The sequence below is a fragment of the Xiphophorus hellerii genome, chromosome 20 (genome assembly GCF_003331165.1).
Source record: "Xiphophorus hellerii strain 12219 chromosome 20, Xiphophorus_hellerii-4.1, whole genome shotgun sequence".
NCBI lineage: Eukaryota > Metazoa > Chordata > Actinopteri > Cyprinodontiformes > Poeciliidae > Xiphophorus > Xiphophorus hellerii.
In genome coordinates, this window is record NC_045691.1 from 29,889,875 (window position 1) to 29,903,211 (window position 13,337).

The 13,337-nt window shown below is 40.6% G+C and overlaps 2 protein-coding genes across 7 annotated transcripts in view; both read left to right on the forward strand.

Moving 5' to 3' along the window:
• The first annotated feature begins 2,537 nt into the window (after nt 1–2,537).
• Nucleotides 2,538–6,447, forward strand: LOC116710233 (probable peptidyl-tRNA hydrolase 2). The gene is made up of 7 exons (XM_032549151.1): nt 2,538–2,726; nt 3,352–3,465; nt 3,557–3,628; nt 3,741–3,815; nt 4,439–4,536; nt 4,906–5,020; nt 5,530–6,447. Exons 2-7 carry the CDS (start codon nt 3,358–3,360, stop codon nt 5,614–5,616), a joined length of 555 nt encoding a protein of 184 aa, XP_032405042.1. The 5' UTR covers nt 2,538–2,726; nt 3,352–3,357; the 3' UTR covers nt 5,617–6,447.
• Nucleotides 6,448–7,837: 1,390 nt separating this feature from the next.
• Nucleotides 7,838–13,337, forward strand: part of setd5 (SET domain containing 5) — a 39,034-nt gene continuing 33,534 nt past the window's right edge. For 4 of the 6 annotated variants that reach the window (XM_032549140.1, XM_032549144.1, XM_032549141.1 and 1 more), the window contains exon 1: nt 7,841–8,262. The gene's annotated coding sequence lies outside the window, so the exon portion shown is untranslated. Of the gene's footprint in view, nt 8,263–13,337 lie in introns of all 6 variants that reach the window. The other 2 variants (XM_032549145.1, XM_032549146.1) reach the window with 1 other exon arrangement.

Below are 13,337 nucleotides of genomic sequence, written 5' to 3' on the forward strand. Positions count from 1 at the left end.
GCGGTTCAGTTTCATCGTTTACGTTTAAACAATACAATATTCAAATCATGAAAAACATCGGGTTTGGTGCTTCTTGGTCTAAAAGTCACAGGATGTAATCAGATTTCAGTGTATTTAGGCGAGTTTTGACGCTTTGTAGTTTGATATTGTCCACAGAAAAAGTTTGCGTGGCTGCCGCACACTTTCACGCCAGCGGAAAAAGTGTGCGTATATTTACGCAAACTTTGACGCAAAGTAAATTTTTATACATGCCGACTTTGTGCGTAAAATATGGGGCCGCACATTTTTTGTGCGCACGCACGCTTTATGCATGAGGCCCCTGCTGATTGAATCTTCTATGAAAATGTGTCAAACTTGAGACCCGCGGGCCAAAACCAGCCCACCATATCAGTTTTTGTGGCCTTCTGAGGCATAGAGGGCCACGAAATAAATACAGGCTCAAGTTAACAGTTGTGTGCTTAAATATTACTTTGTCACTAAAATAAAATCAGGTTTTGTTGTACAAGACCAAACAAATGTGAAAAGATGTTATAAATCATTTATTAAGAATTACCAACTGAATCCAGAGTTTTACTGCCATAATTTTAGTTGGCATGTTTTATTTTGTATTATGCACATTTTTTGTTATTACGACTCTTATTTTGAAAGGTTAAAGTAGGAAGTGGAATCCAGCATATTGCTAGGGAACCAGAAAAAGAAGATGCATGCGATAGGAAAGCATAGCTTTAGCAAGTGACTGTAAAAGGGTAATTTAAGTTAAAGAATTTATTTAATAACCTCATTTCTACCTTGAAAGGAAGGGTGAGCCAGCGAGGTATGTTTATATCTAATTACAGTATATCATTTTATGTCGTTATCATACTCATGACACCGTCTCACTTAAGTTTATGTTGTATTTTAGTTCGACGGTGGTGTTGGTGTCAGTGGATCAAAGTGAAATTGTAACAAGAGCAACTTTAAAGATTGACATTAAAGCTGACTTCACACCAGCAGTTCAACGAACTCTTTATTGCCATTAAGAAGAAGAGGTGGAAGTGATACCAGAGAAAGCTATATTTAATAATTTATTAATAAGTAGTTGTATCTGTACATTCTCTCACAACTGGCCCTATGAGGACATTCATGATGTAGATGGGGCCCAAAATGAAATGAGTTTGATACTCTTTCTTGTTCTCAATAGGCTCACATTTTTAATTTTGTGAACATTTGTGCTACCTTATTATCACTTTTGGTCCATTGTCATCAAAATGCACAAATAATCACCAAATTGTGCCTATATATATATATATATATATATATATATATATATACAGTACAGACCAAAAGTTTGGACACACCTTCTAATTCAATTGGTTTTCTTTATTTTCATGACTATTTATAAGGCAATAAATCCCACTTATTAACCTGACAGGGCACACCTATGAAGTGAAAACCATTTCAGGTGACTACCTCTTGAAGCTCAGCAAGAAAATGCAGAGTGTGTGCAAAGCAGTAATCACAGCAAAAGGTTGCTACTTTGAAGAAACTAGAATATAAGGGGTATTTTCAGTTGTTTTACACTTTTTTGTTTAGTGCATATTTCCACATGTGTTATTCATAGTTTTGATGCCTTCAGTGTGAATCTACAATGTCAATAGTCATGAAAATAAAGGAAACTCATTGAATTAAAAGGTGTGTCCAAACTTTTGGTCTGTACTGTATATGTCTCTCTCTCTCTCTGTGTGTGTGTGTGTGTGTGTGTGTGTGTGTGTGTGTGTGTGTGTGTGTGTGTGTGTGTGTGTGTGTGTGGGTGTGTGTGTGTGTGTGTGTAAATTTGACCTCAAAAGACATTTTAGTTCCACTCTTTACTTTTAACAGTATTTAGGTTCATGTTCTGTGAATTCTGCAGTGCTTTTAAAAATGCATCATAAATAAAGTAGCACCTCCACCTGTGTGTAGGCATCAACAATCACTTGCTTTAATGGTACCCAGCTAACAGACCATAGTTTGTGACACTGAAGTGTCAATCGTTTACAGGAGCAGTGTGGAAAGTGTGTTTTGATCGACAGTTGGCTTTTTGGTCCCCCACAAGGAAATTGGTTTGCATCTCCATAAAAGACAAACATATATGACATTAACATTGCTTGGTAATTTAGGGTTCCTTTTTTACTGTTTAATAATTTAATTGCTTCTGGTATGAAAGAAAATATTATCTTGTTTCTTGATAATAAGGAAGCAGCTCAAATGAGGATTTCAAGGGATGTGTATTGTTTGTTATAATCTTTCTCACCTTCCTCATAATTCTGCTTTCGGTGTATTTTACTTATTAGAATAATGTAAAGTAATGAATCAAACCTAATTTATCTACAAGATTAATGCAGGCGTGGACATAAAACACTTTCGGGGTTCGGGATAAAAAGAAACAAATTCCGAATCTCTTGATGAAAGCATTTCATTTTTTTTTTTTTATTTACTTAAGTTATTTATTTGAATTGTCCAGGAAAACCCGTGGAAGCTTCTGATGCCATTATGAGAATATCACTCCGTCCGCCAGGGGGCAGCATAATATACGCAGAGACTAAAGGCCTCAAAATGGAAGAATGGAGTAATATAACACAGAACACGGAGAGAGCGTCATCGAAAGCAATTTTATAAATAACTTCATTTTATGTGTGTTGTGTAATACTAAAGCTTCGGAGAAACTTAATCAGCGCTGCTGTTGCTGTAGAGCAAGCTGTGACAAACAGGTAACAATAGGCCATTAGCTTGGCTAGGTTCTGCCTCAGGCTAGTGCTAACTCTTGCCGCTACTCAGGAAAAATGGCTATTTAGTTACTTGTTAGGAAAAGGCGTTGTGATAAATTTCATGGAAAGGTATAAACAAAGGTTAGCAAACGTTAACATGAAAGCTAAAATGCTACTGGCGCTAACTTCAGTTGTGAGCGAACAGGGGCTAACTGCGCAAAGCGCTGCAGCTAACCTAATGTAGCCTACAGCTGCTAGCTTTGTGCTTAACGCTCCCATTCATTGGAAGTGTCCTGAACATCCCGTTCACATCTTAAAAGTCCATTTACAACGCATTATTAGGGAGACTATATTAACGTTTACTCGTAACATTTTTTTAAAACTTGTCTTTGTTAAGACGTCACGCAGTTGACCGTTAATTATTGTCTTTGTTACAGTCCTGTCTGCCAACTGCCAATTACATTTTAAATAAAACGTTTGTTGCCAACAACATTAGTGATGAACAGATTTGCACTTATTAGCCCTTTCAAGCAGATGTGGACTATTTTCAGATACCCCTTCACATAGCTTAGGGAACACATTCCAGTCAATTTGCACAGCTGTTCTCACTGGAGCTCTGTTTCTGCAGTTAGTGATGGAGCCATCAGAGGACACTGGATCAAACTTGGCTTCCCAGGAGGTCAACCCTGTGTTTCTGCAGCAGCTTCGAGAGCTGGACATCCCTGAGGAGGCAGCAAAACAGGTGGGGCAGTACTTTCTGACATGCAGACTTCACCAAATAATATATACGTGCAGTATTTCCTGATCTTTCTTATTACTTCTTCTCGCCCCAGGCACTACTGCACACTCGGAACGTGTCGGCTGAGGAGGCGGCCATGTACTACTTCAACAAACTGGAGAATGAGGTGCCCATAAGCTAGCCTTAGTCCCCTGCAGGTACACATTGGTACGTTAGACCCAGTAGAGTTTGTCCAAAACCAAATCTGAGTGTGTGTCTGTCTTCGGTCTAACACACAGGAGGAGGGGGACGAGGACCTCTTGTTCAAGATGGTGTTTGTGGTTAACATGGACCTCGGCATGGGTGTTGGAAAGGTAATGGTGAAAAGAAAGCACACCTTCTGCCAAGCAGGTTTTTGTCTAAAATTGCTGTTTCTGAGTTCTGAAATCGTTTGAGTCTAACGTTAAGTCTCCACAGCACAGATTCCAACAAGAAATTATTTATTAAACAAAGATGAGGGCAAAAATGTAAAGTTTGTGTAGAATCGAACGTAAACCCAAAACCCCTCAATTTACACAGAATACAATAAGCAGAGTCAGTTGAAGGGGTTTATTTATTTCTTCTTTTTTTAAACACAACTAAATGAATGGAACAGAATGCTAAATGCAATTTAGCCGATTCTTTTCAGCATCCAAACAACAACACCCACTTAATGGAACTCCATGAGCTTAAATAAGATTTTGTGGGGGTGAAAAATCACTTATTTAGGATAAAAAGAGCTTTTGTCTGTTGGTGTGTGCTTTCACTTGGCATTTTTAAAAAATATATTTTGGAGTTTAATCAACATAAAAATAATCTATCCTCATTTTAAAACTTGAAAATAAATCCACACGAACATACAGTACCGAGAGCCGAGCTCGGTATTGGTTAAATGTCGTTCCCTGTGGTGGTTTTGTGTTTGGGAGCACAGTGAAGTCGGTGCTGGTTGTGTGTGCAGATTGCTGCCCAGGTGGGCCATGCTGCGGTGGGTTTGTACCAGGCTCTACAGGAGAAGAACAGCTGGCGGGAGATGGCCTGGAAGTGGGACCAGAGTGGGTAAGACCCATGCAGATCGTGGCTAATTTAAAACCACGACCTCATACATTTTGTTCATCCTGCTAATATTTGTTTCATTCTTTCTGCGCATCAAGATAATTAGCTTGTAACTTGTATGATTTTTAGTTTACATCTTTCTGTAAAAGCTGTCTTTTTCCTGTCAGGATAGCATTAATATGTTTGCGTGATTCTCTACTTGTTATTCCCGTTTCCATGTGCCACTGTGGCTTTTGGCTCCCCACGTTGGTTTGGTTTGCAAAATGACATCAGCAGCAGACTTGTGTTTAAAATGCTATTTTATTTAACAATTGCAAAAGTGTTCTTAGTGAAATTCCTTTCAGGATGCAAATGAGTTTGGTGTTCATACAGGGCCAAGAAGGTGGTGCTCCAAGGCACCAACGTGGCCCACCTGCTGGAGCTGCAGGCCCTGGCCCTGAGCCTCAACCTGCCCACCTACCTGGTCCAGGATGCAGGTCTCACCCAGGTAGTCATTGTTCTGTCAGATCAGATTACGCCATCAGATCGTCATATGCTTAGCACGAAGTGACAGCTAAATCTGTCAGACAAGTATACGCTGTCATTACCATATGATTTTATTTAATCAGCAACATCAAATCTTAATGTAGATCATCATACACTTTGTTATTAACAGCGGTATGACATCCTGACTTAGCGGTTAACTAGTCAGACCGTCATCAAGCAACAGGGAGGCGAGTTTTACTTGACTTTAGCTTTAGCTAGTCCCTGCTTTAAATACACTTTTAAAGCGCGACAATGCATGTATATCTATCTAATTATCATTGAAAACAATTTATTGACTTATTTTTGTCACAACTTGTTGCGTATGCTGAACTGACAACTCGTCTGAAGGTCGGATTTCTTAATGTGCAGGCATGCGTACTCACTGCATGTATGCTATTCTGACATCGTAATCATGTAAATATCGCAGCGCGTCTGTCCGCGTACGCGTTGGAGTAACAACAGTCTCTGCAGGTGGAGTCCGGCTCCCGCACCGTCCTGGCCATCATGGGAGCAGAAGAGATGGTGAACAACGTCACCGGCAGTCTGAAGCTGCTTTGAGTTGTTTGGAGTCTCTGCAGTGGCACACAACCACCAGGAGGGGGCAGCCTTCCTTAGCAGCAGGAGAACTGCAGTCAAGCATGAGCTAAAAACCTTTCAGAATAATAATATTTAAAAAAAAACAACACAGAAAACATCTCCTCCCCCAGCACCATTCCTCTTTCTGTCACTTTTCCCCTCAGCCGCTTAATCGGACATTCCTGGGAGACCACCTACTAGCAAAACAGTTGATTCCTCTGGTTCATTTTTCTCCCTCAAATGGCAACAGTTTAATACAAAGCAACTGGTGGGATGTTCACATGAAGATTTTAATGGTGGTGTTTGTGTACAGCTGAAGTTCCCTGTTAATATCATTTCTGGTGTTATGGTTGTGTACATGTTTTTTTATGGCCATGTGATGTGCCATTTTTATCAAAATAAGAAGCTGATGGTTTTTGTTTGACGTAAAATGAGTAAATCTTCCATTCTGTTTTCCACCTCCCCCTTAAGCTTAACATTTAAAGAAGCAACAACCTGGCACCAAAGCTTACCCTGCAAACATTTGGACTTGCTCTAAAAACTGCTGCCACAAATGGTGTGTTTAGGTTCTTTAAAAAAAAAAAAAAAAGAAAAAAGTGGGGCATGATAAAGAATTTATGGGTTCCCAAGCCCATGTTGTTGATTATAGTGTCACAATGTACATTGAAACTACAATGTTTGTTCTGCAGTGTTAAAATGCATGAGATACAAAATGTTACAATACGAATTATAAAGTTGACAGAGATTTGAAGACTGTGGTATACTATTCATTGCTTTGTTGTGTCAGGTGATCATTAAAACACCTCAACATTACAATCTCTCTGGACTTGGTGCTTATTTTACTCCCATAGACTACGCTGATGAGCCATTGGCACTGCGGGGATGGAAAGGGAAGGAAATAACTATATTACAGTGCCATTTTATTTGTTTTTTCCCCCGCCCCTTCCTGCAATACGGCGGTTGTGTTGGGAGTATTTACTTTTTTTTTTTTTTTTTTTATGAAAAAAGGCAATTACATGTACATTTGAGACCTTAAATTCAGAAAAGCGTTGAATAAGAAGTCTTTGTCCAGCTAGTGTCACTGGTAAACGGCTTTATTTACGTAAAGGACGTTTAAATTGCACGTTAACGAAACCGAATCCGTTTTTTTTTTTGCTGTTAAATCTGATCCCAGATTCTGCAGTCAGGCTCGGTTCAATCCGCTGACGACACGTGACAGTTTCACTGTACTGCCAACGCCTCTGCAACAAATGACGTCGGCATTTTTCAGCGTGTCCAATCCAAAACTGTCTCCAAGTCTCATGACATGACAAAAATCCAATCGCGTCACCACGACAATTTACATAACACCTTTGATAAGTGTTAAAAGGCGTCGGTTCAATGATCTGATTATTGTGTCGCCTTTCTACATCGTGCCAGTATGTAAGATGAAACACTATATAGCTCCTTTCTGTGATTTAGAGCCGGAGGACACCATGTTCCTCGGCCAACCTCAGAAAATTCCTCTAAAATCTTACTGAGCCACTCGTTTCCGTCCTGTTTATTTCTGCAACGGGGTTACAAACAAGAGTTCAAAACAGGAAAGATGGCCACTTTCATCGTCCAGCCACTCGGTAAACGCACACAACGCCACATGTAATACTCCGTTGAACTGACAAACCGGTAGGTGGGGCTGACCTAGTGGGCGAACCCTGCCTCTTGCAGCCCTGAAACTGAGCCCAAGAGACCCCGTATGGCTAGCCATTACCATTATGTATCAACAAGAGCGATCCTTCCAAAAGAAATATATCTTATAAACAAAAAGAAGTAATCCCACTATAGAAATGAAGTTAGCTCCATTGGAATGTTATTTTTATAAAGAAAACGTCCCGCATCGTGGTAGATATAAATCCTTTGCTGAGCAGAAATCTGCCTTGCGAATCCAGTTACTCAAGCTCCTCTCCGTGTGCTTCACCACTCTAATACGAGAGAAAACAAGTTCCTCACTGAAGCCGTACTCGCCCTATTTTACTCCGCAAGTGGAAAGAAGGAACCGACAGCTTCATTCGCCAATGGCTTCAAGGTATTTCGGGTAAAACAAAAAAGCCGCATATTACTGTCGAATCAATGGCAAGAGGCGGGCCATCTGGAAGGGCCGCCCAAACAGCATGCCCCTGCACGGCCGCCTGGGAAGCCCCGTGGCTTGATTGTGTGTCAGTTTCGATGGTGCCTGTGGTGAATGCCGGCGAGGAGGGGGATGGGCGCTTCGGTGAGCGTAAGGACCCGACACAGAATCGGAGCCCCGTATCACATACAGCAGTGTATACCCCATAATAAACAGCAACTGTAAATATACAAGACACTAACATTATTGGAATTGTTCACCGGGGATTTATAAAAGACACCAATGGATGTAGCGCACCCGAACAAGACAGGGGATTTAACTTTCCGACATTTTTTGGGAGACACTGAGAACTTTGTTTCTTACCCTTGAAGAGGGACCTACTTGTAAGGGCAAAGGATACAGGAGACTCCGAGGCGGATATCCAGGCCTACTGGTCTAATTGGAATTAATGTTGGGATACTCCAAGGACTTCCATAGTACATTATCGTTGCCTTGTTTTTAAGGAATTTGGAATGACTCTTTAGGTAAGCACTTTGAATATTTAATATCTTAATGTACATATAGTAGTTTTTACCAAGATCTGAAACAAATCAACCATGTTTTCTGTGCCATGACTACACGGCTAACTAACTTAGCAAGCAAATAACCTGCGTCCACTGAAGTTTCTTCAAGCAAGTTGCTTGTCTTCACAGTATTTCGAGCATTTCTCCAGTATTTCTATATTAATGTGAAGCGTTTAGCCAGCTGAAATGGGAAGTAAAATAGATGTTATGCCTTCCAGGGGCGCTTTGGGCTGTGACTGGAATGGTCCTCTCTTGGCTGTTTGATCAGTCCCTCGTGTTGTTTTCTAGTTTGCTTCCATCGTCACAAATTATTCTTTTTGCCAGTTTTTCCAAATACTCAACGTTTAAATATTTTTGAACAAACACGATGCGGACGTCACATTCAAATTATACAACTTTTATGTCTTTAAACATTTTTGGTTAAAATATATTTGGGTTTTTTTCCAAACCTGACATCAAAATTAGCAGTGTTAGTCGAGTGAATTGTCCTTCTTTGAATTGCAGCCAGTAAAACTCAAAATTAGTGCAAACTTATGTCATAATATTGAATTTTTTTCAGTGAGTTTCTTTACTGTTTCCACAAAGGGACGAGGCATTACACAATTACACAGTCCAAACAGCGTTAGTTGACGGTGGCTAACCTGTTTGTATCTTTTTAATATTAATGTAAAGCCTTAGGATGTTGGATGTGTATCGCATTTATTATGTTTGCTAGTTCACAAACAGGCGACGCGGGTTAAACGTTAAGAAGGTTCCCAAAGTAACATTTAATGTCCCTGGGTCTTGACAACAGGGTGTTAAACGTTCTTTAGGTGTTCAATTTGTCGGAGTTTTAGGAAAGAATCCTTGACCCGATCTGCTGTTGGATCTTTCTCGACGACTCGTAGCCTAGCTGCTAACTGCATCTAGCACAGCAGCAGGGGCAACAAATGTTGCTAGCCCTTAGCTAACTTGGTGAATGTTCTTCCGCTGCGTGTGCTCTAACATTCAAGCCTTACACAGCACACAGCATGCATTGCTATCCTTATTTTTCTACTTTCTCTGTGTAGTGACGGAAGGGATGTAAGGTTTAATGCGGCCTCGTCGTGGTGTTTCGCTACATGATGTGAATCTGTCTTTGGCCACACAGTCGGTTTCAAAGTCAACTATTTGCCACATGTATAGTTTTTATCTAGTTAATTTTCTTTTTAGAACGCATGTGTTTAGTGTTGAGAAGGCCAGAGCTTTTGGTTTATTTGCTCTGCTTCACCTCCCCCACCAACCAGCCAACCCCCAGCCTCTGTGGCGGTTAAGAGACCTGGGTGATATTATAGTGGAGAGCTCCGTATTCCATTATTAAGCCTCCATATTTGTTGTTTCAGAGTGAGGAAATATTGTAGGGCTGCTGTTTCTGGGTCCACAGCCAGCTATGGAATGTTTTAACTCGAGCTTTATTAAAGAAGTGTGCAAACAGGTTACTAATTATACATTTTATCCATCTCAGCTTTATATGGCCTTAAAGGAAAACATCCCGTTTTAAACTCTTCATGACTAACTGTAGCAGGTATGTTAGCAAAACCATTAAAAGTATTGCATATGAAAACAAATATTTTCATACCAAGGTTGGACTGTGTATTTAGGTGATATCTAAATATTCTTTAGATAATGCTTTGAAATGTTTTAATGAATGTTCCTAAATGTTGAGTGCTTTTGAAAAATGTTAACCAGTTTACTTCTGTTTGAAATGACGGGTGTTTAACAGTGAAAGGTGCTTTTTTTTTTTTTTTTTTTCTACCACTTGGAGCCAGAAAAATGTGATAGTCATAATGAACAAACCCTTAGATTTTCTGCTGTTGGTGCTTGAAGTTGAAATTCTTCTGTTTCCAGTGGAAGTAGAAAATGAGCATGCATCAAAATTCTTATTTGTGTGTTCTATTACCATCAGCCTGATACAATTGTTTCATATTTGGAATACAAATCAGTGGGAATCATTAGAAAGGAAGTTCCTGTTTGGGTTTTGTTGTGTTTCTTTTTTGGTTGAGAATCTTTTGTGATGTAATGTCCAACCCAGCCGCGGCCTGTGTGCCAGGGCCTCGCTGGATTACTCCACGTAGGCTTGTATTACTCGTCCTCAGCGGTGTACACGTCAAACGTGCCGCTGTTCTCTGACTGGGCCGCTTATCTTTTAGTCTAAAACTGGAAGCATGGCTATCTCGCCTCAGTTTAATTTTTGTTTGCTCTGTCATTAACTCAATAGGTCATATTCAGCTTATCGTTGTGAAAACATTTGTGTCGGCGCTTCAGGATCAAAAGACAATGTCAAGTTGAATCATTAAGTCACCCTTGTTGCTTCGTCGCGTGATTGTTTTCCTTCCATCCGAGATTAAGAATAACATGTAAAGCTTCCCAGAATGGTGTTGTACGCCCGGGTCCTTGTTGGCTTTTGCTTTCTAAGTGGAAAAAAACAACAACCTTCCCCTGGCAGGGTGTTGAGTTGGGACTTTGCCAAGTATCTGGTTTGATCTTGATGTGTGTTGAGGACCTGATTGGCGGTGTCTGGGGCTGAGCTGTCATTGGTTGGAGCTGACATTCTCTGAATATGTTTCACATCTTTTAATAGACTGGGTGGGCTGAAGCTTTCCAACCTGGCCACTTGGAACCAGTGGTAACATGAGCCTCTCTAACACACCCCCACCCCCTGTGACCTGTACCTTCTTGTTATCTTGAATAAACATTGTGTTCACTGACAGAGACAAAGGAAATGTACTCTGCTCTGTATTTATTGTGGTTACATTTTGGGGCACAGACAAGCCTGTACGGCTGGAAGTCTACTGAAGTCATTTAGCCACAACAGGAAATCTCAGAAAGTTCGTTCTCTCTGAACAAACCTGAACCTCTCTGCCCACCGTGACTTCCATTTCAGATGCCGATTCAGTCTCTGCATTTTGTCAGCCTGTACTTGTTTTTATCAACATGTTGGACACTTCTCATATGATCAGCAAGCTAATTTGAATGAAGCAAGGCCAAGCAGTGCCTGATGTCTGGATTAGGGCTGATAACATGTGGGTTACATTTAGTTTTTTGGGGGGGTATTTGTAATTCGTAGAAATAGTGTAATTATCCACAATAAATAGAAGTCAGAGCAGTGTCCTAATAAGGTTGGCCAAGAAACGTGCGTGTGTGTGTGTGGGGGGGGGTGGACGGACCTGTGTACAGGATGTACACCCTTCTATGGGCCTCTGAAAGTTTGGAGATAGATGGAATGTGCAAACATTCAAGGTTAGTAGGAACACATTTCTTGTTGGGAAGGAAGTCCAGTGTGCCCAATGTGTTCGCATGAGCAAAGCTACAATTTCAGCATTTAAAAAAAATTTTTTATTAAGATCTGTTCATCATTTCAGCTGTGTTGACAGCAGGAACCGTTTCCAGAAACTCTGGTCCGTTTAGTCGTGCTTCCACCTCGAAGACCGCGGGGCTGACTCTTTGTTTTCCATGTTGTGACTGCCAGGTTGTCGATATAAAGCTGGTTCTCTGAGAGAGAGGATTGCTCCTCCTCCAAAGCTACAGCTGACACAAGTGTTGCTGCTTCTGACTAAAGAAACACAATGTGCACTAAACCCACGGACTGTGGCCTTCTACAACCTGTTACTCAGTGAATCCCATGTTCTACGGTGGGAGTACTTGTGTGTTGTTTGCTTTAAAACATGGCCATTTGAGAGAGCTAGAATCCCCAGCGGCCCAGAAACCCAGGAAATTGTATGGCCAATGCAGCGATCTCGGGTTCTGCACAGTCTATCTAAAACCACCAAACTTTCCGGAAGTCTCCGGAAAGTTTCCGGAAGTCTCCGGAAAGTTTGTTCAGATAAATTGTGCTCCTCTCAAGGTCATGTTTATGTCTGGGATTTTCAGCACAAAACTTAAAGCAGGCCAGTATTTGAAGCCATGGACTTGCTGTGTTATTGCACATGGTGATGATGATCATATTGCCTGTGATTGACCCACATCTTCCCAGCTACTCTAGATTTTTCTGTTATGACAATGTTCCCGTCACTTTCTATTAGCTTTAGCATCGTGGACACCATTTTCTGTGTCAGATAAGGCTGTCCAACTGAGTGGACATATTATTGGTCCACACAGGGTGAATGGTTTGTGCTTGAAATTGAATAACTTCACAAATGTTGCTTTGCGAATGCTCATTTTGCAATGTAAATTAAAGGGGCAGTATTATACTAAATTGACCTTTTGAGCTTTAGATTATGTTAAGTTTTTATTACCTCATCAAAAACATACATGGCGTGTTGTCGTGATGTGTTCATGTATGTTTGAGAAACACTTTAATCCCCCATGGCAACCATTCAGCTGTGCAAACTGCCTGGGTAGACCTTGGAGGGGCAGCTTCTCCTCTGAGCTGCAGTTTCCAAACTTCAGAGCCTTGTCCTCCTCACAGAGCAGCTCCTTAAGACTAGCCAGCAGCAATTAGCAAACACTCATTACAGAAGCTACTTCTCAGTCCAGCGGTGGTAAAAACGTTGTTAAAGGGTGGAGCAGCCATGTTGTGATGACTTCCTGATGGAGTTTCTTAAAGAGACAGAGGCCCAATTTCAAGTTGCTAAATATCGAAGTCCAATGTCTTTTAAGTCTTTTATCTTAATATATATAGCATTTTTATAACAAGTGAAGATAGTCGATTGTTATATATATATACTGTATATATATATAAATAGAGCATCGCCACATGAAGATGTGATGGACATCACTAAGATCATCCTCCTGGCTCTGATTGGTTGTTCTAGGTAGCACTGCCTTCTCATCTACCTCTGGGAGAAGGCAGAGGAGCTAATTTTTTCACATTATTCGTCTCATACCATACTGACATAATAACAGATTCAACAAATACACGAGTAAAAAATATTTTTTTGTAAAAGTTGCACACTGTCGCTTTAAGCAGAGTTATGTGGAATAGATTAATCCCAGGAAACCAAACGAGTAGAGACAAGAGAGAGCAGCTAAAACGATAAGATGAAAAGAAACAACAAAGCTCCTAAATAACCGTCCTC